At 42.8% G+C, this 21,292-nt stretch overlaps 1 protein-coding gene across 1 annotated transcript; it reads left to right on the top strand.

Annotated features, from left to right (window-relative positions):
* The first annotated feature begins 865 nt into the window (after positions 1-865).
* On the top strand, positions 866-20,993 carry CGAS (cyclic GMP-AMP synthase). The gene is made up of 5 exons (XM_045542262.1): positions 866-1,637; positions 10,850-11,069; positions 13,438-13,680; positions 18,757-18,859; positions 20,276-20,993. The coding sequence occupies exons 1-5, from the start codon at positions 972-974 to the stop codon at positions 20,625-20,627; spliced, it is 1,584 nt and encodes a 527-aa protein (XP_045398218.1). The 5' UTR covers positions 866-971; the 3' UTR covers positions 20,628-20,993.
* Positions 20,994-21,292: the final 299 nt, after the last annotated feature.

Genomic DNA, 21,292 nt, shown 5'->3' with positions numbered 1-21,292 from the left:
AAAGACAGTTTGGTGGGCAAAAGGCTAGGCAATTGGGTCTGCTAATTGGGTGGGCTTGGGTGGAACCATAGGGGTGTAGAAATTGTCTTCTTTGCTGAGTTGGTTCTTGGGTGTGGGTTAATACCAGCTAAGTATGGGCCCTGGTATGGGCCACTGGTCTGGGTGAGTCATCCCTTCCACCGGAATACAGGGCCTGGAAGATACCCCAAAAACTAGCCTTAGGTTTCACAAGGGTGATGTTATCTATGGGGAAAGTTAAGAATCTTTATGATCACCAGCTATGTGACTCTAGAGCAGCAATTATACAGAAGCAAACATGGGGACAGTGGCTGATTACTATTAATACTTTTAGCTAGGCCTGTGCCTTCACAGAATTTTAGGCCTTTACCACAGTACTCACCTTGCACCCCTTTATTGATTTCAACGTGGTCTTGCTATGCTGCCCATGCTGGTCTCGAACTCCTGGCCTCAAGCGATCCTCCCGCCACAGTCTCCCAAAGTGCTGAGATTAGAGGTGTGAGCCACCGCCCCTGGCCTCTATTTCTTATTAATAATAAAAAAACCTCTTATTGAAACTTACATTGAGAAAGATTCTCTGTCAACATCAAATGTGCGAGAAGGTATGTCGTTTTTCAACACAATTTTAGGTGGTACAATATCAATGCGTTTCGCCATCAAAGTTCTCGAGAGTGCTTCCTGTAGCTGCAGTGCCCAGACAGCTCACACTGGAGGGTGAGAAAATCAGCGACCCCAGTAGCGCTGGGGGTGGCCGTGGCCAGCCTCCCCCGGCGGGGGCGTGGCTCCCGGTGGCCTCCCAGCCTGGGCTTCCCCTTAGATGCCAGCTCCGGAGCCGGAGACGCTCAGTTCCCGCCAGATTTTTGAGTTTCGTTTCCAACCGCTTCTGCTGGTTCTTCCTCTCACGGCCTTTCTCCAAAGCTGATTCTTCTTTCGGGGAGCAGAGAGCGCCAGCCATGGACCCTCGGCGCGGAAAGGCGACGCGTACAGCTTCGAAGGCCGGAGCCGCGGTCCCCAAGGTTTCGGCGCGGAGTTCGAGAGGCGCCCGGACGGAACCTGGTGGGTCTCCAGCTGACCCCAACGCCGCCCGGCCCGGCGCGGGGAGCTGCGGCCCCGCCAGGAAGTCAGGATCCCGGCAGAAGAAGAGCGACCCGGCCTCCACGGAGGGGACGCAGGTCCGCGCGCCGGGGTCCCGCGCCAAGACGGCCCCGATGCGCGCCGGGGACCCGGCCAACGCTGCCGGGCCGGAGGAGCAGGCGGTTCCGGCGGAGGGGCCGGAGCCTCCCGCGGCCTCAGCGCCAGCCCTGCCCAGGGCTGGATCTCGCCGCCGGGGGGGTGCGCGCTGCTCTGGGGAGCAGAGACCCCCGCCCAGGTCCGCGAGGGTGCCCAGCTGCGACGCGCCCGCTCCGGCCGCGGGTCCCCACCGCAGGGAGGCGGCGCCGGGGAGCGGGAAGCTGCGGGCGGTGCTGGAGACGTTGAGGTTGAGCCGCCCGGACACCTCGGCCGCGGCCGAGGTAGTGAACAGGGTCGTGGACCACCTGCTGCGGAGGCTGCAGAACTGCGAGTCTGAGTTCAAAGGTGTCGCGCTGCTGCGCACCGGGAGCTACTACGAGCATGTGAAGGTGAGCTGCACCGCGCCTGCTTTCCGCGTCCTGCCTCAGCCCTCTCCCTAGCCTCCCCAGTAATCCTCAGGCCTCTCCCTAGCCTCCCCAGTAATCCTCAGCCCTCTCCCTAGCCTCCCCGGTAATCCTCACCCCTCTCCTTAGCCCCCCCGGTAATCCTCAGCCCTCTCCCTAGCCTCCCCGGTAATCCTCAGCCCTCTCCCTAGCCTCCCCGGTAATCCTCAGGCCTCTCCCTAGCCTCCCCGGTAGTCCTCAGCCCTCTCCCTAGCCTCCCCGGTAATCCTCAGCCCTCTCCCTAGCCTCCCCGGTAGTCCTCAGCCCTCTCCCTAGCCTCCCCGGTAATCCTCAGCCCTCTCCCTAGCCTCCCCGGTAATCCTCAGCCCTCTCCCTAGCCTCCCCGGTAATCCTCAGGCCTCTCCCTAGCCTCCCCGGTAGTCCTCAGCCCTCTCCCTAGCCTCCCCGGTAATCCTGACCCCTCTCCTTAGCCCCCCCGGTAATCCTGACCCCTCTCCTTAGCCCCCCAGTAATCCTCAGCCCTCTCCCTAGCCTCCCCGGTAATCCTCAGCCCTCTCCCTAGCCTCCCCGGTAATCCTCAGCCCTCTCCCTAGCCTCCCCGGTAATCCTCAGCCCTCTCCCTAGCCTCCCCGGTAATCCTCACCCCTCTCCCTAGCCTCCCCGGTAATCCTGACCCCTCTCCCTAGCCCCCCCGGTAATCCTCAGCCCTCTCCCTAGCCTCCCCGGTAATCCTCAGCCCTCTCCCTAGCCTCCCCGGTAATCCTCACCCCTCTCCCTGGCCTCCCCGGTAATCCTGACCCCTCTCCCTAGCCTCCCCAGTAATCCTCATCCCTCTCCCTAGCCTCCCCAGTAGTCCTCATCCCTCTCCCTAGCCTCCCCAGTAATCCTCAGCCCTCTCCCTAGCCCCCCAGTAATCCTCAGCCCTCTCCCTAGCCCCCCAGTAATCCTCACCTCTCCCAGGTCTCGGTCCCTCACTCCCTTCGAAAGTATCTTAGACTCTTGTTAGTTCTTTGGTGGTGTGTGACACAGTTCTAAGAAAAACGACAAATAGTTCGTTTATTCATCTATACATCCAACGATGATACAACCAACTGACATTGATTACCAGCTACTCTCAAGACACTGCTGTTGGGGGAAATCAAATGTATGGATTCATTCATGTAGGTAGACATGTGTCGAGTTTCTGTAACAGTGCTGTGGTTGGTAGTGTTTACTTGAGATCTCAAGTCAGATTCTGACTTGGATAATTTAAAGTGGTCTGTGAAAAATTCCATATTAATGTTAATATATATAACATTAATGTGGACTTTTTCCTATGAGGGTATCTGTACCCCATAAGAAAAAAATCTTCCATCCTCCATCCCCCAACCAACCCCCCCTCGCCTGTCCCCTGCTGGCCCCCTTTCCCCAGTGTCTTATACGGATATCATGGAAATCACAGCTATCACTGTGACCGTAGCTCACAGTGTAGTGCTAAAAAAAAAGAACAGAAAATTCCCCTACAGATACTGAAAGTACGCTTCTTAAGTACACATCCCATATAATTGCTTTTAAGTGTGTATTCCACTGCTCCATTTGTTTGTGGGTGGTTGAGTCATTAATCATTCCATTATAAATTGAAGGTTTAGAAACAAGTTCCTGACTGGAGTTTGTTTGCTGACTGCTGACACATTTGTTTGGTTGTATTTTTTGCCTTCTCTGTCAGTTTTCCAATTGTTGGGCTGTGACTTCTTTAATTCCAGTAAGACCTTGTGTGTAGCAGGAACAGAAATAGAGACTGATAGCATATATTTATTAAGTAATCAATTTATTTTAGAGTGACATATTGGCTTTATTCAACTGACTGCTCTCTTCGTGAAGGTGGATGATTGTAAAACTCGAGATTTAGGGTTTTAGGATTATAAACTCTTAAGAGAACAGGCCAAATGTGCATCTTTGCATCTCTAAGCCTTAACATATAGCAAGCATTCAAGGCAACGAATGGATGAATGGGCTCAAGGAAAAAGGATGGGTGATCTCACTGAAGACCCATGCCTTTTCAGGGCAGCAAATTCAGATTTAATTCCATAATAAGAGTTTAATCTGGTAGCCTTCAATAGAAATTAAACTTTTCATGAATTTTTTTTGGCGTCTCACCAAGATTGTAAGCTCCATTGTAACATGATGTTTTATACAACTCTGTGCACTCTACAGCTACTCATTCTGTTGGTGTGGACTCAGTGATATTTATTGTCAAAAAAGGCAGTGTATGTATTGGTCTTTGGATCTTAAACTCTTTCAGCACGGAAGACCACTCATGTAATTCTGTCTAAAAGTTTCTTGAAAGCCAAGTAAGCAAAACCTTTATCAGAATGTGTCTTGAGCATGATTCTTATTACATAAATATCAATTCAGTTCAATTACTGTATATGGAGAGTCTAAGGGAAAAAGAAAGTCATTAGTTAGGCCGTGCGCAGTGGCTCACGCCTATATTCTCAGCACTTTGGGAGGCTGAGTGAGCCCAGGAGTTCAAGGTTATAGTGAGCTATGATCACACCACTGTACTCCAGCCTGGGCAACAGAGCAAGACCCTGTCTCTTAAAAAAAAAGAAAATTATTTGTTCGAATTAGAGAACAATAAGACATTTAGATAACGGTCTCCAGTCAGAATCAGTCTCTGCTTAAAAATTATGCTGGTGGAAAGAAATTCAGTGAAATTTGTTTTGTGTAAAACATTTTTTTTTTTTTTTACTGATTATAGAAGGTATATGTGTTCGTTGTGGAGTTGACCCACTGCCTGTCCTCCAGCAAGCTTCCATGACAGCCCATCAGCTCTCTCCTTCTTACCCCTCTCCCTAGCCTCTCCCATATTCACCCCTGTGCCATGTGATATCCCTAGAAAAGTCAGAAGAGCATATCAAATAATATTACTTCTATTTATTTTATTCACTGTTATCATTTTGATGTATTTTCTTCTTTTACACATACACTTGGATTTGTTACGCATACACTTGGATTTCAAAATTTTTATAATTCTAAGCTATTTATGATTAGTAAAAAGATATACAAAATATACTTCTCAGTAATTTTTTTTTAGAGACAAGGTCTTACGCTGTCACCCAGGCTGGAGTGCAGTTGTGTGATCATAACTCATTGCAGCCTTGAAATCCTGGGCTTACTCAATCCTCCTGCCTCAGCCTCCCAAGTCTTTGGGGCTACAGGCACACCACCATGCCCACCTAATTTTTTAATTTTTTTAGAGATGAGGTCTCACTATGTTGCCCAGGCTATTCTCAAACTCTTGGCAACAAGCCATCCTCCTGCCTTGGCCTCCCAAAGGGCTGGGATTACAGGTGTGAGCCACCTCCTCCAGCCTGATTGTAATGGTTTTATGCAATGCTATAACTAGTAAAGAAAAAGAACAAAATACAGCAACATGCAACAATGTGAATGAATCACAAAAATAATGTTGAACAAAAGGCAAAGGAATACATACAACCAATGCAACAAGGCAAGAAAAAGAAATAAAAGGCATAAGATCAGAGGAGTGGCCAGGTGTGGTGGCTCATGCCTGTAATCCTAGCACTCTGGGAGGCCGAGGTGGGAGGATTGCTTGAGCTCAGGAGTTTGAGACCAGCCTGAGCAAGAGCAAGACCCTATCTCTACTAAAAATAGAAAGAAATTATATGGACAGTGAAAAATATATGTAGAAAAATTAGTCGGGCATGGTAGTGCATGCCTGTAGTCACAGCTACTTGAGAGGCGGAGGCAGCAGGATTGCTTGAGCCCAGGAGTTTGAGGTTGCTGTGAGCTAGACTGATGCCATGGCACTCTAGCCTGGGCAACAGAGTGAGACTTTGTCTCAAAAAAAAATTTTTTTTTTTAAGAATATCAAATATTTAGGAATAAATCTCACTAAAGATGTTCAAAACTTTAAAACATTACTGAGTAAATTTGAAGAGGAACTAAATAATGGAAAGCTATATCATGTTCATTTTTTCTCAAATTGGTCTATGGATTCAATGCAATTTAAGTCAAAATCCCATCAGTTTTTTTTGTTTAAATTGACAAACTGATTAAAAGATTTACATGGAAATGCAAAGGACCTAGACTAGCCATGGCAATTCTATTTTATTTATTTATTTATTTACTTTTTTGAGATAGAGTCTCACTTTGTTGCCCAGGCTAGAGTGCCGAGGCGTCAGCCTAGCTCACAGCAACCTCAAGCTCCTGGGCTCCAGCAATCCTTCCGCCTCAGCCTCTCGAGTAGCTGGGACTACAGGCATGCACCACCATGTCCGGCTAATTTTTTTCTATGTATTTTTAGTTGTTCAGCTAATTTCTTTCTATTTTTAGTAGAGACGGGGTCTTGCTCTTGCTCAGGCTGGTCTCGAACTCCTGAGCTCAAACGATCCGCCCGCCTCGGCTTCCCACAGTGCTAGAATTACAGGCGTGAGCCACTGCGCCCGGCCTGCCATGGCAATTCTAAAGGAGAAAATGTTGGAGGATTTACTTTATTGGAGAGCAAGATTTACTCTAAAGCTATGCTAATTAAGCAGGTGTTATTGATGCATTGATAGAGAAATAGACCAATTGAATAGAAAGTCCAGAAACAGACCACACATGTAATTCAATATAGTACACAAAACGTGCAGCAATGTAATTCAGTGGGGGAAAGGATGGTTTTTTAAAAATAAATGGTGTTGGGTCAGTTGGCTATCTGTATGGGAAAAACATGAACCTTGACTCCTACCACAGATCATACACAAAAATTACTTTGAGATATAACATAGACCTAAAAGTAAAACAATAAAGCTTCTAGAAGAAAGCATATTTGAATATGTTCATAACCTTGGGATGTGCAGATATTTCTTAAACGGGACACTAAAATTGTCGACCATAAAAGATAGAGAAGGCTAGGTGCGGTGGCTCATGCCTGTAATCTTAGCACTCTGGGAGGCCAAGGTGGGAGGATCGCTTGAGGTTGGGAGTTGGAGACCAGCCTGAGCAAGAGCGAGACTCTGTCTCTACTAAAAATAGAAAAAATGAGCTGGGCATGGTGATACACACCTGTAGACCCAGCTACTTGGGAGGCTGAGTCAGGAGGATCACCTGAACCCAGGAGTTTGAGATTGCTATAGCCTAGGCTGACGCCACGGCACTCTAGCCCAGGCAACACAGTGAGACTCTATCTCAAAAAAAAAGAGAGAGAAATTGCATTTCATTATTTCATTAGAATTAAGAACTAGTGTTCATCAAAAGACACCACTGAGAGAGTGAAAACACAAGACACAAACTGAGATAAGACATTTACAATATATATATTTGACAAGACTCATACAAACCAATTCAAAATTAGGCAAAAGCCTTGAACAAACAAGCTAGTTCTGCAATCTATATAGCAACAAACATGTGAAAGGTGCTCAACGTCATTAATCATCAGGAAAATGCAAAATTAAACCATGATAAGATTCTACTACACATATCTGTTCACTAGAATTTAAAATTCAGAATTTTAGAAATTTTAAAAACATACTTGAGAATCTCAAGTGTTGGAGAAGGCATGGAGCAACAGAAACTCTCTTACACTGATGATGGGAGGATAAATTGGTACTACCTCTTTAGAAAATGGATAATTTCTCCTCAAGTTAAAGATATGCCTATTTTATATCCAGCATTTCCACTTTTGGGTGGACATACAAGTGCTCATATCCATGGAAAGACATATACAAGAATGCTGAAAATAGCATTATTTGAAATATAAGTTAAAAGTGGAAATAACCCATATCCATCAATAGAATTGTTAGGATGTGAAGTCTGTGTGTGTGTGTGTGGGGAAGAATTCTCAGTGATTAGGATATACAGAAGTAAAAGTTTATTTTTCCTGAGAAAGGAAGGAAGTAAGGAAGGAAGGGAGGGAGAAAGGGAGGGAGAAAGAGAGGGAAGGAGGGAAGGAAAAAAAAAAGAAATGGAAAGAGGGAGGGAGGGAGGGAAGGAAGGAAGGAAGAAAGAGAAAGAAAGAAAAGAAATATATATATATATATATATATATATAGAGAGAGAGAGAGAGAGAGAGAGAGAGAGAGAGGCCACACACAGAGGAAGGAAAGAAGTGTCAGGCCTGGAGGAAAGTTGCTTGGTGCTTTTAAAGGGTAGAAATGGCTTTTGTTTTTTCCTCTGCTTCAGGGTACTGATAACAAAAGCAGCTGTGAAGCTGCTGTGTTGGCTTTTTTCTGTCTTTCACAAAGCAGATTGATAGCAGAAATTAGTTTCTTCATTCTGCTTGGTAGTGGGAGGCACCTCGTACTCTCTCTTCTGGAGGGAGCAGGGGAAGCTTGCAGTCCTACTCTCTGCTCAGGAACTTTTTCAAGGCTGAGAAAGAACTCAGAGATAACCAGTTAGGCCACACGTGCTTTAATTAAACAAAGGGTAGTTGTGAGTTTATTTCTCTTACTTTCTGTTTGATAGTTTATTTTCCTCTGTTAGGTAGGTTATTAGTAAGACCACCCTTCAGGAATGAGCAAATATATTTCTATATATTCCATTAACTCATTACAATACTACACAGAATGAAAAAGAACAAACTATCAATATACGCAATATGGATGAATCTCACACCCATAATGCTGATTGGAAGAGATCAGATGTAAAAGACCGCGTGCCATGTGATGCCAGCTGCATGACATCCCCAAGCAGGCAGAGCTGCTGTGGTGTTGGAACAGTGGCTGCCCGCGGCGGAGCAGTTCCCACTCTCTCTACTAACAGGGAGTGGGAACAAGAAGCTTTTATGGTGCTGGTGGTGAATTTGGAATGCCAAGAAAACTCACTGTTCTTACTGAGATTCTGCTGTTTTTCTTGAATAAAGCCAGCTTGGATTGTTGCAAGCCTGTAGTTAATTTGCAGAGTTCTGAAAAAGTTGAATTTGATGATCTCTGCCTGTGTTCTTGTTGCTTTGGGTGGAAGAGCAATTTTTGGAGCCTCTTACCTGGCCATTCCTACTGATGTCGCTTCACGTGTTTGCTTCACACTCACGGTATGTCTTACTCAACTCAGGCTGCCATAACAATATACTGTATAGACTGGGTGGCTTAAGCAACAGAAATTTATTTTCTCACAGTTCTGGATGCTGGAAGTCATAGATCAGGGTGCCAGCGTGACAGGGTTCTGGTAAAGGCTCTCTTCCTGGTTTGCAAAAAGCATCTTCTCACTGCGTGCTCACATGGCCTCTTTGATTAGGGTCCTACCCATATGACCTTATTTAACCTTAATTACCTCCTAAAAGCTCTGTCTCCAAATACAGTCACATTAAGGGTTAGGGTTTCAACATATGAATTTGGGGAGAGGACACAATTCAGTCTGTAATACAGCATATCTCAGTTTGGACTGACTGCATAGACATGTGTGGCTAGTCTGTACCATATTGAACAGTGTAGTCCAATAGCTGCACTTAGAGCATACTCCTAAGTAATGAAAGACTTGTGGAACTTTTAATATAGAAAAAATAAATATTTATTATAATGGCTATAATTATTGTGAGGATGAAAAAGAAGATTCTTTGAAGCTCTTACAAATGCTGTGGTTCAAAGACACTAATGTAGTGCGTGACTTGGAGCTCCCACTCGCTTGGATGGCTGGCTGCTATGAGAGCTAGCCTTGGACCAACTCGCCAGGACGTGACTACACACATTTTTGAGACCGTTGTGACAGCAGGGTGGCTGCAGCGTATATCTTGTGACATAAAAGGTAATAATCTAAAGGTTTTTAATTTTATTGAACTTTAAACTCAGGAAAAAACTGGTATAGATTTTGAGAGCTTACATTATATCATTTAAAATTATTTTTAATTCAAAATTAATGCTGGCCGGGCGTGGTGGCTCACGCCTGTAATTCTAGCACTCTGGGAAGCCAAGGCGGGAGGACTGCTTGAGGTCAGGAGTTCGAGACCAGCCTGAGCAAGAGCAAGAGCCCATCTGTACTAAAAATAGAAAGAAATTATATGGACATCTAAAAATATATATAGAAAAATTAGCTGGGCATGGTTGCCCATGCCTGTAGTCCCAGCTACGTGGGAGGCTGAGGCAGGAGGATCGCTTGAGCCCAGGAGTTTGAGGTTGCTGTGAGCTAGGCTGATGCCATGGCACTCTAGCCTGGGCAACAAAGTGAGACTCTGTCTCAAAAAAATAAAAAAAAAAAAAGAAATTAATGCTTAAGCCAGGCTCAGTGGCTCACCCCTGTCATCCCAGAGACTTGGGAGGCTAAGGCGGGAAGATCATTTGAGGCCAGGAGCTCGAGACTGTAATGAGCTATGATCGTGCCACTGCACTTTAGTTTGGGCTGTAGAGTGATACCCTGTCTCTAAAAACAATAATAATAATAATTCTTGGTCATGGTAAAAAAAATTGAGTGTAGAACCTACAAACTAAAACCAGCAATACTCTTGTACTAGTAAGTATTACTAGTATTACTAGTCCCACTCCCAGAGGGTATAAATATTAGGAATCTGGATGCTTTTTCTTTTTTGGGACAGGGTCTTGCTCTGTTGCCCACGCTAGAGTGCAGTGAGGTCGTCATAGCTCACTGCAACCTCAAACTCCTGGGCTCAGGTGATCCTCCTGCCTCAGCCTCCTGAGTAGCTGGGACTATAGGCTTGTACCACCATGCCCGGCTGAGTTTTCTATTTTTTGTAGAGATTGGGTCTTGCTATGTTGTTTAGGCTGGCCTTGGACTCCTGGCCTCAAGCGGTCTTCCCACCTCTGCCTCCCAAGGAATCTTTTTTTTTTTTTTTGAGACAGAGTCTCGCTCTGTTGCCCGGGCTAGAGTGTGTGGTGTCAGCCTAGCTCACAGCAACCTCAAACTCCTGGGCTCAAGCGATCCTCCTGCCTCAGCCTCCCCAGTAGCTGGGACTACAGGCATGTGCCACCATGCCCGGCTAATTTTTTCTGTATATTTTCAGTCATCCAGCTAATTTGTTTCCATTTTTTGTAGTAGAGACAGGGTCTCGCTCTTGCTCAGGCTGGTCTCGAACTCCTGAGCTCAAACGATCCACCCGCCTCGGCCTCCCAAGTGGTAGGATTACAGGCGTGAGCCACCGCACCTAGCCCTCCCAAGGAATCTTACTTTTTAAAGTATGGTTTTAGTGGAAATTTCAAGGAAAAAATGCAATTATTTGGAAAATATTCATAAGCAAACATTTCAGTGCTATTTTTACTGTTTCTTAGATTTCTGCACCCAATGAATTTGATGTCATGTTTAAACTGGAAGTCCCCAGAATTCAACTAGAAGAATATCGCAACAGCGGTGCCTATTACTTTGTGAAGTTCAAAAGAAATCCGAGAGGAAATCCTCTGAGTCAATTTTTAGAAGGGGAAATATTATCAGCTTCTAAGATGCTGTTGAAGTTTAGGAAAATCATTAAGGAGGAAATTAAAACTATTGGAGGTAAAATTTTTGTCTTTTAGTTTTTAAAGGTCTAATCATACCTACTAATTGGCAATATGTGCTCCTCTCCTGATCTTTCTTGATCTCGCTGCAGCAGACTACTGACTACTACCGGCTTCCAGAGACAACTCTTTGCTCTTGGTTTTAGTCTGTTGCATCTTCTTGGTATTCTTCTGCAACGTCAATTGGCTCTATTTCAGTCTTCAACGAATATTCACTGATCTGCTGCCTGTGCCACTGGGCATACTCCGTATGTGCCTGGATAAAATCAGTGGGATCCCCTCTTTAAGCTCATAGTCCATTATGATAGAGAGGCAGAGTGTGAATAACATGTAACACGAATTGCAATGAGTGCTCTGAAGGGAGAAGTGACAGCAATTAGGGTGGTGTGGGTCAGTGGATCCAGGCCCTGAGGCAGAAAAGAGCTTGGCCAGCTCAAGGGACAAAAACCAGGCCTGTGTGGACAAGGGAAAAAGTGACATAAAATGAAGCTGAAAAGGCATCCAGGGGCTAGATTCTGTAAGGACTTGTGGATCCTGGAAAGGAATTCAGATTTTATTCTGTGTTCCTTGAGAAGCCAGTTTTCAATCAGGGAGTAATGATTGACTTTGTATTTTTAAAAGTTTACTCTGGCTTCTATGGAGATATTATAAGAAGGCAAATAGGGAGATTAGAAAGGAAACTATTATAATAATTCAGGTGAAAGATACACTGTAACCCTTTATGCATTTAAGAACGACTCAGTAGGGAGAGAGATGGTTCATGGGGAGAAGGAATAATTGAAGAGCAAGGTGCTTGGGAAGGTGAGAGGGAAGGGATCCAGAGAACATGTGGATAGATGTTCTTTGAAAGGTGGAAGGACACTTCCTCAGTGGTAACAGGAGAGAAGAAGGATGTAGTGGGTAAGAGGTGGGCAGGTTTGCAAATTTCATTAGCGTTTTCTCCTTTGTATTCTACTTCCTCACTGTGGTCCCTCCTAGAAATCTTATCAAGGAGTAGTCTTTTATTGTTTTGTTTTGTTTTGTTTTTTTGAGAAAGAGAGTCTTGCTCTGTTGCCCTGGCTAGAGTGCAGTGGTGTCATCGTAGCTCACAGCAACCTCAAACTCCTGGGCTCCAGCAATTCTCTGGCCTCAGCCTCCCAAGTAGCTGGGACTACAGGCATGCGCCATGAGGCCTGGCTAATTTTTCTATTTTTAGTAGAAATGATGTCTCTCTTTTGCTCAGGCTGGTCTCAAACTCCTGAGCTCAAGCCATCCTCCTGCCTCGGCCTCCCAGAGTGCTGAATTGCAGGCTAGGATTGCAGGCAAAAGCCACCGTGCATGGCCTAGGATTAGTCTTTACTGCTCATACAACCCCAGCTCCTAAAGCCACCTGAACTTCTGACCACCATAGCCACCTGCTCAATGGCTGTCTCCACTTGTGTGTCCCACAGACGCCTGGAGCTCATTGTGTCTAATGAAGTTCAAGTCAGCCCAATCTTTCTTCTTCCTGTTTATTCTATTTTGGGGAATGGAATCAACATCAGTCATTTCCCAGACCAAACTCGGGATTCCATCCCAGGCTTGTACTTTCCTGCTCAGGTCACAGACTCAATCTGTCCACCAGTTTTGTTGATCTGAACCTCTAATTGCTTGCGCTTCTGCCTTTGCCTTTTTTCTTTGAGACAGAATCTCGCTCTGTCACCTAGGCTAGAGTGCCGTGGCGTCAGCCTAGCTCACAACAACCTCAAACTCCTGGGCTCAAATGATCCTCTTGCCTCAGCCTCCCAAGTAGCTGGGATTACAGGTGCATGCCACCACGCCCGGCTAATTTTTTCTATTTTTAGTAGAGATGGAATCTTGCTCTTGCTCAGGCTGGTCTCAAACTCCTGACCTCAAGCAATCCTCCCACCTCGGCTTCCCAGAGTGCTGGGATTACAGGTGTGAGCCGCCGTGCCCGGCCCTGCCCCTGTGTCCTGATGCTCATTGCCTCTGTGCTACCACCCAACCTCTGTGCCCGGCTGTTGCTGTGGTCTTCTCCCTGCCTCTGTCTTCCCTGCTACTGGTCTGACCTCTTCTCCAGGCTTCCCTCCAAACTGCCATCCGTAATTCTAAATAAAAATTTAACCACAGCACTCCCAAACCTCAAGGTCTTCAGGGGGCCCCTCATCTTATATGCCAAACAGAATCTTACCAATGCCTCCCCATGGTAGGTATCAATAAATATTGGTTAAATGAGTAAAAACTTTGCCTAGCAGAGCCAATTTCCATTTTAGAACTAATGTTCACCTGTGCTTAGCACTTCAGAGGTCTTTAGTTATATTATTTCCCATATATTTCCAGAGAACATTGGATTGATAAACTTTCTTCACTTTTATATATTTAAACAGATGCAGATATCATTGTGGAGAGGAAGAAACGCGGGAGCCCTGCTGTAACCCTTCTCATTAGAAAACCTGAAGCAATATCTGTGGATATAATCCTGGCTTTGGAATCAAAAAGTAGCTGGCCTGCTAGCACCCAGGAAGGCATGCCCATCAACAACTGGCTTGGAGCAAAAGTTAAGGCCAACCTAAGACGACAGCCATTTTACCTTGTACCCAAGCATGCCAAGGAAGGAAATGGTTTTCAAGGTATTTTGAATGTTAAGGTTAACTTAAAGATATAAAAGAGTTGTTAATGTTATATGCTAGGTCAGTATAAGATCAATAGCTAACCAATGCTGTTGGCATTTCAAGAGCCATCAGGCTAAATAGGCTACAAGGTGGGAGTTTGGTGAGAGATAGAATTGAAAAGGCATAGTTGCACTATTAATATAAAATACTCAACTTTAAAATGTCTAGTAACCTGCATTTGAATTTTATATAAATATATTTTTAAATAAAAATGTTAAATAAATTAAAAATATTTTATTTTATTTTTCTGAGACAGAGTCTCGCTCTGTTGCCCAGGCTAGAGTGAGTGCCATGGCATCAGCCTAGCTCACAGCAACCTCAAACTCTTGGGCTTAAGCGATCCTACTGCCTCAGCCTCCTGAGTAGCTGGGACTACAGCCATGTGCCACCATGCCTGGCTAATTTTTTCTATACATATTTTTAGTTGGCCAGATAATTTCTTTCTATTTTTAGTAGAGATGGGGGTCTCGCTCTTGTTCAGGCTGGTCTCGAACTCCTGACCTTGAGTGATCCACCCGCCTCGGCCTCCCAGAGTGCTAGGATTACAAGCGTGAGCCACTGCGCCTGGCCAAAATATTTTATTTTTTAAATAAAGAGAGGCAGTATTGGCTTTGGAGTCAGACTGCTCTGGTTCTGAATCCTGAGACTTCTGTTACTAACTGTGTGATCTTGGGCTAGTTATGAAGCCTTCTAAACTAGTTTTCTCATCTGTACACCGAATTAATCAAAGCTACTTGAAAGATTCTGGGAAGATTAATAAGTCAGTGCATGTGAAGTCCCCGGTTCCATTCATGGCAGTCATACATTATTACGTGTTAACATTATCATCAGAGCCTAGACTCTTATTCTCAGTCCTGTTTCTCTTTTTCTTCCGTCTTCTCATCCCACTGCTCCCATGCAGCTAGCAGACCTTTCCACCCTCAGCTGTAGCTGGGTGCAGTGGTTGGGTCTGCCTTTTCACCTGTGTGTCTCAGCCTCACAGATGAGGATGGGTTTTCAGGCTGTGCTCGTAGGTAACACTCAAGTTCTAAGAACCAGACTGAGTTGGTCTATCTACAGCTAAAACTGAATAATGCTGATTTTTTTTTCAGGTGGCAGAAAGAAAGTAGCTGATTATTTTCATTTTCTCTCATAAATTTACATAGGACTTTTGGCACCTACAACTGCTGGAATCCAGGGAAACTGGAAGAGACCACAAAACAAATGAACCAAGTTATACAGGAGTATTGCTGGGAAAAAGACCCAAAATAGTCAGTCATACTTAGTTTGATGGTTTACATTTTTGCAGACACACATCTTAACTTTTTATATTGCATACATATAGGAGTCATTTTTCTGTAAGAAAAAATAGTTTGTAAAGGGGAAGTACATAAGTCGTTATTCGTGGTTTTGGGAAAGGAACATAGCTTTCTGCAAAGAGGGGCTGCACTGCTGAGCAATTTTTAGAAGGGTTGTCCCAAGAAACCCTCACTGATGTGATAGGGGAATCTCAGCAGGGTCCCGTACGATCCTCTTGCGGGCTCCCTATCACCCCGGGGAAGACTGGAAGACAAATCAGTGTAGGGATGAGGAAGAGTCCTTCCTTCAGTGGCCCTGTGGCCTCTGGTTGGGTGGTTCCTCACATCCTTGCATTAAGATGAAAGTAAGTGGAGGCTTGTGATGGGTACTCAGCTTCACCTCTGTTCTCTGTTACCCTTGGCTGTTCTCACATCTCCCATCATTCCAAATTATCTATAGTCAGACAAAATCCTGCCTCTGTGTGTATATGCATGCATGCATGTGTATTTGAGTGACTGAACAGAGGGACTTATTAACAGTGAAAAATACTTGTACCAGATTGGAGGCATTTGTTACACCTGCTTTAGCTTTTCTCTTTCCAAACATTTCACAGGAAATCCCTTGGTCTCGGCCGGGCATGGTGGCACATGCCTGTAGTCCCAGCTACTTGGGAGGCTGAGGCAGGAGGATCGCTTAAGCCCAGGAGTTTGAGGTTGCTGTGAGCTAGGCTGATGCCACGGCACTCACTCTAGCCCGGGCAACAGAGCGAGACTCTGTCTCAAAAAAAAAAAAAAAAAAAAAAAAGTCAATAAAAACAAATATTTTAAAATATATAGCTTGTGAGACCAGGGAATTTTTTTTTTTTTTTTTTTTTTTTTGTGAGACAGAGTCTCACTCTGTTGCCCGGGCTAGAGTGAGTGCCGTGGCGTCAGCCTAGCTCACAGCAACCTCAAACTCCTGGGCTTAAGCGATCCTCCTGCCTCAGCCTCCCAAGTAGCTGGGACTACAGGCATGTGCCACCATGCCCGGCTAATTTTTTATATATATATATTTTAGTTGGCCAGATAATTTTTCTATTTTTAGTAGAGACGGGGTCTCGCTCTTGCTCAGGCTGGTCTCGAACTCCTGAGCTCAAGCAATCCACCCACCTCGGCCTCCCAGAGTGCTAGGATTACAGGCATGAGCCACTGCGCCCGGCCTTTTATTGACTTTTAGTTAAAAATTTCAAACTTGTTTTTTAATCTGTTTCAAAATAATACCAGCATAATTATTACTAAGAATATAATTATAAAAAACAGTTTATGATTTCTTTTTTTTTTTTGACACAGAGTCAGAGAAACATATTAATATATTCCATCCATGGCCCCTCTACACTCCTCCCCTTTTCTGATTGGAAACCCTTTAGCTTACCCTTCCATTTGTAAAAAGTATAAGGAAATACGTATGTATATTCATGTTACCCCCCTTTTTAAGATAAAAGGTACACCTTCCTTTTACAAAAATTTTTATTTATTAGTTATTATTGTTTTTTGAGAGACAGGGTCTCACTCTTTCCCCCAGCTGGAATGCAGTGGTGTGATGATAGCTCACTGTAGCCTGCAGCCTTTTCTTACTTAATCTCACTCCATAGCTCTGTGTAGAGATAACACCATTCCTTTTTAAAGTCTATTTTACAGCTGGTCAAAGAGTAAGTCCATATGTAATTTTGACAGATATTGCCAAAATGCCCTCCATAGGCATTATTCCAATTTGCATTTCTACAGCAATATATTAGAGTACCTGTTTCACCCTTGACCTCATTGACTTGTTAAACTTTTTGCCAATTGAAATTTTTGTCAGTAACCTAAAAAATGTGGAATGATATCTCAATGTAGTTTTTAAAAAACTAAACATTTTATTTTAGATTAGTTTTAGGTTTACAGAAAAATTGCGAAGATAGTACAGAGAATTCCCATATGCCCTATACCCATTTCCCTATTTTGGGTTGTGGTGGGGTCTTGCTCTGTGGCCCAGTCTGGCCTCAAACTCCTGGGTTCAAGCGACTCTCTCACCTCAGCCTCCTGAGTAGCTGGGACTACCTGTGCATGCCATCCTGCTCTCATTTCCTGTTAGTTACATCTCACATTAATATATGATACATTTGTTACAATTAACATACTGACTGCCACACTAGAAAAAAAATTTTTCTTTGGGGACATGGTGTTTTATTACAAAAATAGAATAAAAACTTCAAAAACAAAATGATCCTTTCTAATTTAATGAAAAATTTATTATTTTTTGTTTTATGTTTTTTCTCAATGAAAAGGTAATATAAAAACTTGAAAATTAGTAATGTGAAAATTTGAAAACTATTTCATAAGGGTAAAGTGTTTTTCTTGTCAGGCTTAAATGTAATTTAAAGGTAAACATAAATAGAAAAACAAAGAAGAGAAACATCATATGATCATCTCAATAGGTGAAGAAAATACAACTAATAAAATTCTACATTCATTCATTCATCATCAATAAAAAACCACCTGAGCAATTTAAGTCTACATGGAAACTTGATATGATAAAAGGCAGATTTTAGAAAACTATTGCAACATCATAATTGAGGTAAATAACGGAAAGTTTTGCCCTGAAATCAGGAAGAAAGCAAAAATGTCTGCTATCCCCATTTCTGTTCAATGTGCACTGGGTGCCCTAGCAAGCACAGTAGGGGAAGGAAAAACAGGGCTACAGCACTGGAAAGGGAGAAACAAAGCTATCAGTATTGACATGATATAATTGCATAGATAGAAAATACAAAAGAATCTACAAATAAATTCACAAAATTGATGGAGTCACCAAGATTGTGGATATGAAAATCAAATGTATTTTGATACGTGGCAACATTACTGGTATAAAACCAACTAGGTAATAGGGTGATCAGAGCCTAAGAGAGCTAGCCATGGTAAGCCATGGGGAGAAATAATTCTATTTTTTTTTATTTTTTGAGACAGATTCTCGCTCTGTTGCCCGGGCTAGAGTGCCGTGGCGTCAGCCTAGCTCACAGCAACCTCAAACTTCTGGGCTCAAGCAATCCTCCTGCCTCAGCCTCCCAAGTAGCTGGGACTACGGGCATGTGCCACCATGCCTGGCTAATTTTTTATGTATATATTTTTAGTTGTCCAGCTAATTTCTTTCTATTTTTAGTAGAGACAGGGACTCACTCTTGCTCAGGCTTGGTCTCGAACTCCTGAGCTCAAACGATCTGCCGGCCTCGGCCTCCCAGAGTGTTAGGATTACAGGCGTGAGCCACCACGCCCGGCCTAATAATTCTATTTTTACACAAACTGTTACGAAGAATTGATATGTTAACAAGAAAGGAAAGGAAATGTTCTTCAATTAATTTTATATTAATACCAAAACTTGTAAGGATGGTACAAAAAGCATGAATTAATTGATTCCAATTGTTATTGAAACAAAATATGAACAAACTGATTTTTAGCAATATATAAAAGGTAATACATCTCACTATGGCTAACTATATTAACTTTTTAAGTTCTGACCTCCTTCTCCCCTGCCATTTTTTTTCCCATTTAGGCCTGTGTTTTGTTTCAAAACACTTATTTTCATATGTATTTACATTATTTATCTGTTCACTTCTTTTGGTCTGTCTTACCCTAGAATTTTTTCAGAATGATATTTTAATGAAGGGAATCAGTTAAATATTGTGTTGTTTAGATATGGACACTTTTGGTAAAGTCCTTTTCTATTTTTCTTTTTGAAACTAAGAAGAAACATGGCGGCTATCCTTCTCTCATATTGAAAAGGACATTTTGAGCAATCATGGAGAAGATAAAAAATGTTGTGAAAAAAGAGGAATGAAATGCTGCAGGTAACATCCTTATTTTGTTAAATGGCAGATTATCTATGGTATGGTTAATTCTTTGTTGACTCCATAACCCAAACTTGAAGATGATCATTGCTGGGCTGGGTGTGGGGGGCAGGGCAGGGCTGGGTTGACCTAGAGAGAGTGTGAATATGACACCAGAGAAACTAGATCCAAGGGACCAAGGAAAGATATTGTTAGGAGGCAAGGCCAGCGAGCAGTTGTCCTGAGCTCTGGGTCAGACAGATGTATAAGTAGGATCGAGTGAGAGGGTATGAACACTAGCCATGACAATTTGATGTGTCTTAGTATTCTGGTTGCTTAAAGGTAATGAATATTAATGTTAATGTCATGTAATTGGAGGAGGCCAAATGATCTGTTTTATTGAATGTTGGTTCTTGCTTTGGAATGGTTTGGCTGCATCACAGGCTAGGGACTGACTGGCTAGACTTAAAACAATACTAAGGGGGTAATTATTTTTCCCAATAGCATACACACCCTAAAGAACTGAGATTGAAAAGGAATTGTTCATTTGAGTTTCAAAGTTGACCAGTATAAAGGTCACAAAAGTTAAAAAGTCAAAACAAGAATGCCCAACATGCAGGCACAGAGGTTCTTTTTTTTTTTTTTTTTTTTTGAGACAGAGTCTCACTTTGTTTCCTGGGCTAGAGTGAGTGCCGTGGTGTCAGCCTAGCTCACAGCAACCTCAAACTCCTGGGCTTAAGCAATCCTACTGCCTCAGCCTCCCGAGTAGCTGGGACTACAGGCATGTGCCACCATGCCCAGCTAATTTTTTCTATATATATTTTAGTTGGGCAGATAATTTCTTTCTATTTTTTAGTAGAGATGGGGTCTTGCTCAGGCTGGTCTCGAACTCCTGAGCTCAGAAGATCCACCCACCTCGGCCTCCCAGAGTGCTAGGATTACAGGCGTGAGCCACCGCGCCCGGCCCACAGAGGTTCTTTAAGGCTTCATGTGTGGTCTTTGAAGCAGAGATTTAAGAAAAATATATTCCTGATAAGGCCAAATAATTTTATAAACATTAAATTTTGTCAACTACTAATAACTAGATGAATAATGTAAATTTTGCAGTCCAATCAAGTAAAATAATTTTATAAAAATTAAAACAAGATTTTTATAGGTACTGAACAACTAGATGAATAATATAAATATGTGTCAGTTTTATATAGTTGTAGTATTGATAAAATAAGGTAGGAATGGAGAAGATAGGGAAAAAATGTGGTTTTAAAACTTCAAAGCATATATTTGAAAACATAATCAGGTTTTAGGGTGACTATATTTATATTATTATATATCTTTATTGTTTAAATAGGTTTGTCATGTAAAATGCCTAAAGTCCTTTGTTGAATGAAACAGGTTGCCAATAAGTGAAAATAAATGGTTTTCTTTTTTATTCAACAGGAAAGATTGCTTAAAACTAATGAAATACCTTTTAGAACAGCTGAAAAAAAAGTTTGAGAACCGAAAAGAACTGGATAAATTCTGTTCTTACCATGTGAAAACTGCCTTCTTCCACGTTTGTACCCGGGACCCTGATGACAGTCAGTGGTGCTCCAAAGATCTGGAGTTCCGCTTTGATGACTGCGTGGCATACTTTCTTCAGTGCCTCAGGACAGAACAACTTGTGCATTATTTTATTCCTACAGTCAATCTATTCTCTCAGGACCAAATTGACAAAACAAGTAAAGAATTTCTGTCAAAGCAAATTGAATATGAAAGAAACAATGGATTTCCAGTTTTTGATGAATTTTGAGAGTATGTTTTTAAAAAGTCAAGAATAATAGAGTGTTTCAAATTTGTCATAGCAATGGTTGACTAAAATGAATGTAAATAATTATTCAGTTCCCAGTTTGTTGTAATAAACTCTAATCAGTATTCTAGGAAAGAGTATTCAAGGAATAAGAAGCAAAAGGAATATTTGAAATCTAAAAAGATTACCAGATAGGAATGAAAAAAGGATAAAATGCATATCACCTTAATTAAATTTATCAAGTACTTATTGAACAGCAGCTCTTACCTAGCTAGCACAGGTGTATGGAAGGCTGTGAGAAACAATATTAGAAATGATCCTTGCCTCCATAAAACCAGTAAGCTTTGTTCAACATACAGCTATATTTGGAAGCAATGCCCTGTCCTATGTTAGGATAGGAAGGAAGGAAATGAAAAAGTTCTACAGTGTCTCTGCATGTCTCAAGAATGACATGATCCTATAGGAAAATATAAGGTACTTTAATACATGTGACTAAATATAAAACGTAACTTATTTTCTTCTATTTATTTTTATTTTCAGTAAACTTTTTTATGTGTTTCTGAAAAGGTGATACATACACATGATGCCAAACTCAGACAAATGGGTGTGGAGTAAAACATTACCCTGTCTCCTCTCTGCTCAGGCAGTGTTCAACCTAGAAGCAACTG

This window comes from Lemur catta, chromosome 2 (assembly GCF_020740605.2).
Source record: "Lemur catta isolate mLemCat1 chromosome 2, mLemCat1.pri, whole genome shotgun sequence".
In the NCBI taxonomy this organism is placed as follows: Eukaryota; Metazoa; Chordata; class Mammalia; order Primates; family Lemuridae; genus Lemur; species Lemur catta.
The sequence above is the reverse complement of the archived record's forward strand: the minus strand, read 5'-3'. Positions and strand labels throughout refer to the sequence as shown.

What these genes read in the sequence shown, in the direction of transcription:
- CGAS (XM_045542262.1), top strand. Translation starts at nt 972, where the DNA reads ATGGACCCTCGGCGCGGAAAGGCGACGCGTACAGCTTCGAAGGCCGGA. An exon ending in GCTACTACGAGCATGTGAAG is followed by an intron (nt 1,638 to 10,849) that starts GTGAGCTGCACC and finishes ACTGTTTCTTAG; the next exon opens with ATTTCTGCACCCAATGAATT. An exon ending in AGAGGAATGAAATGCTGCAG is followed by an intron (nt 18,860 to 20,275) that starts GTAACATCCTTA and finishes TTTATTCAACAG; the next exon opens with GAAAGATTGCTTAAAACTAA.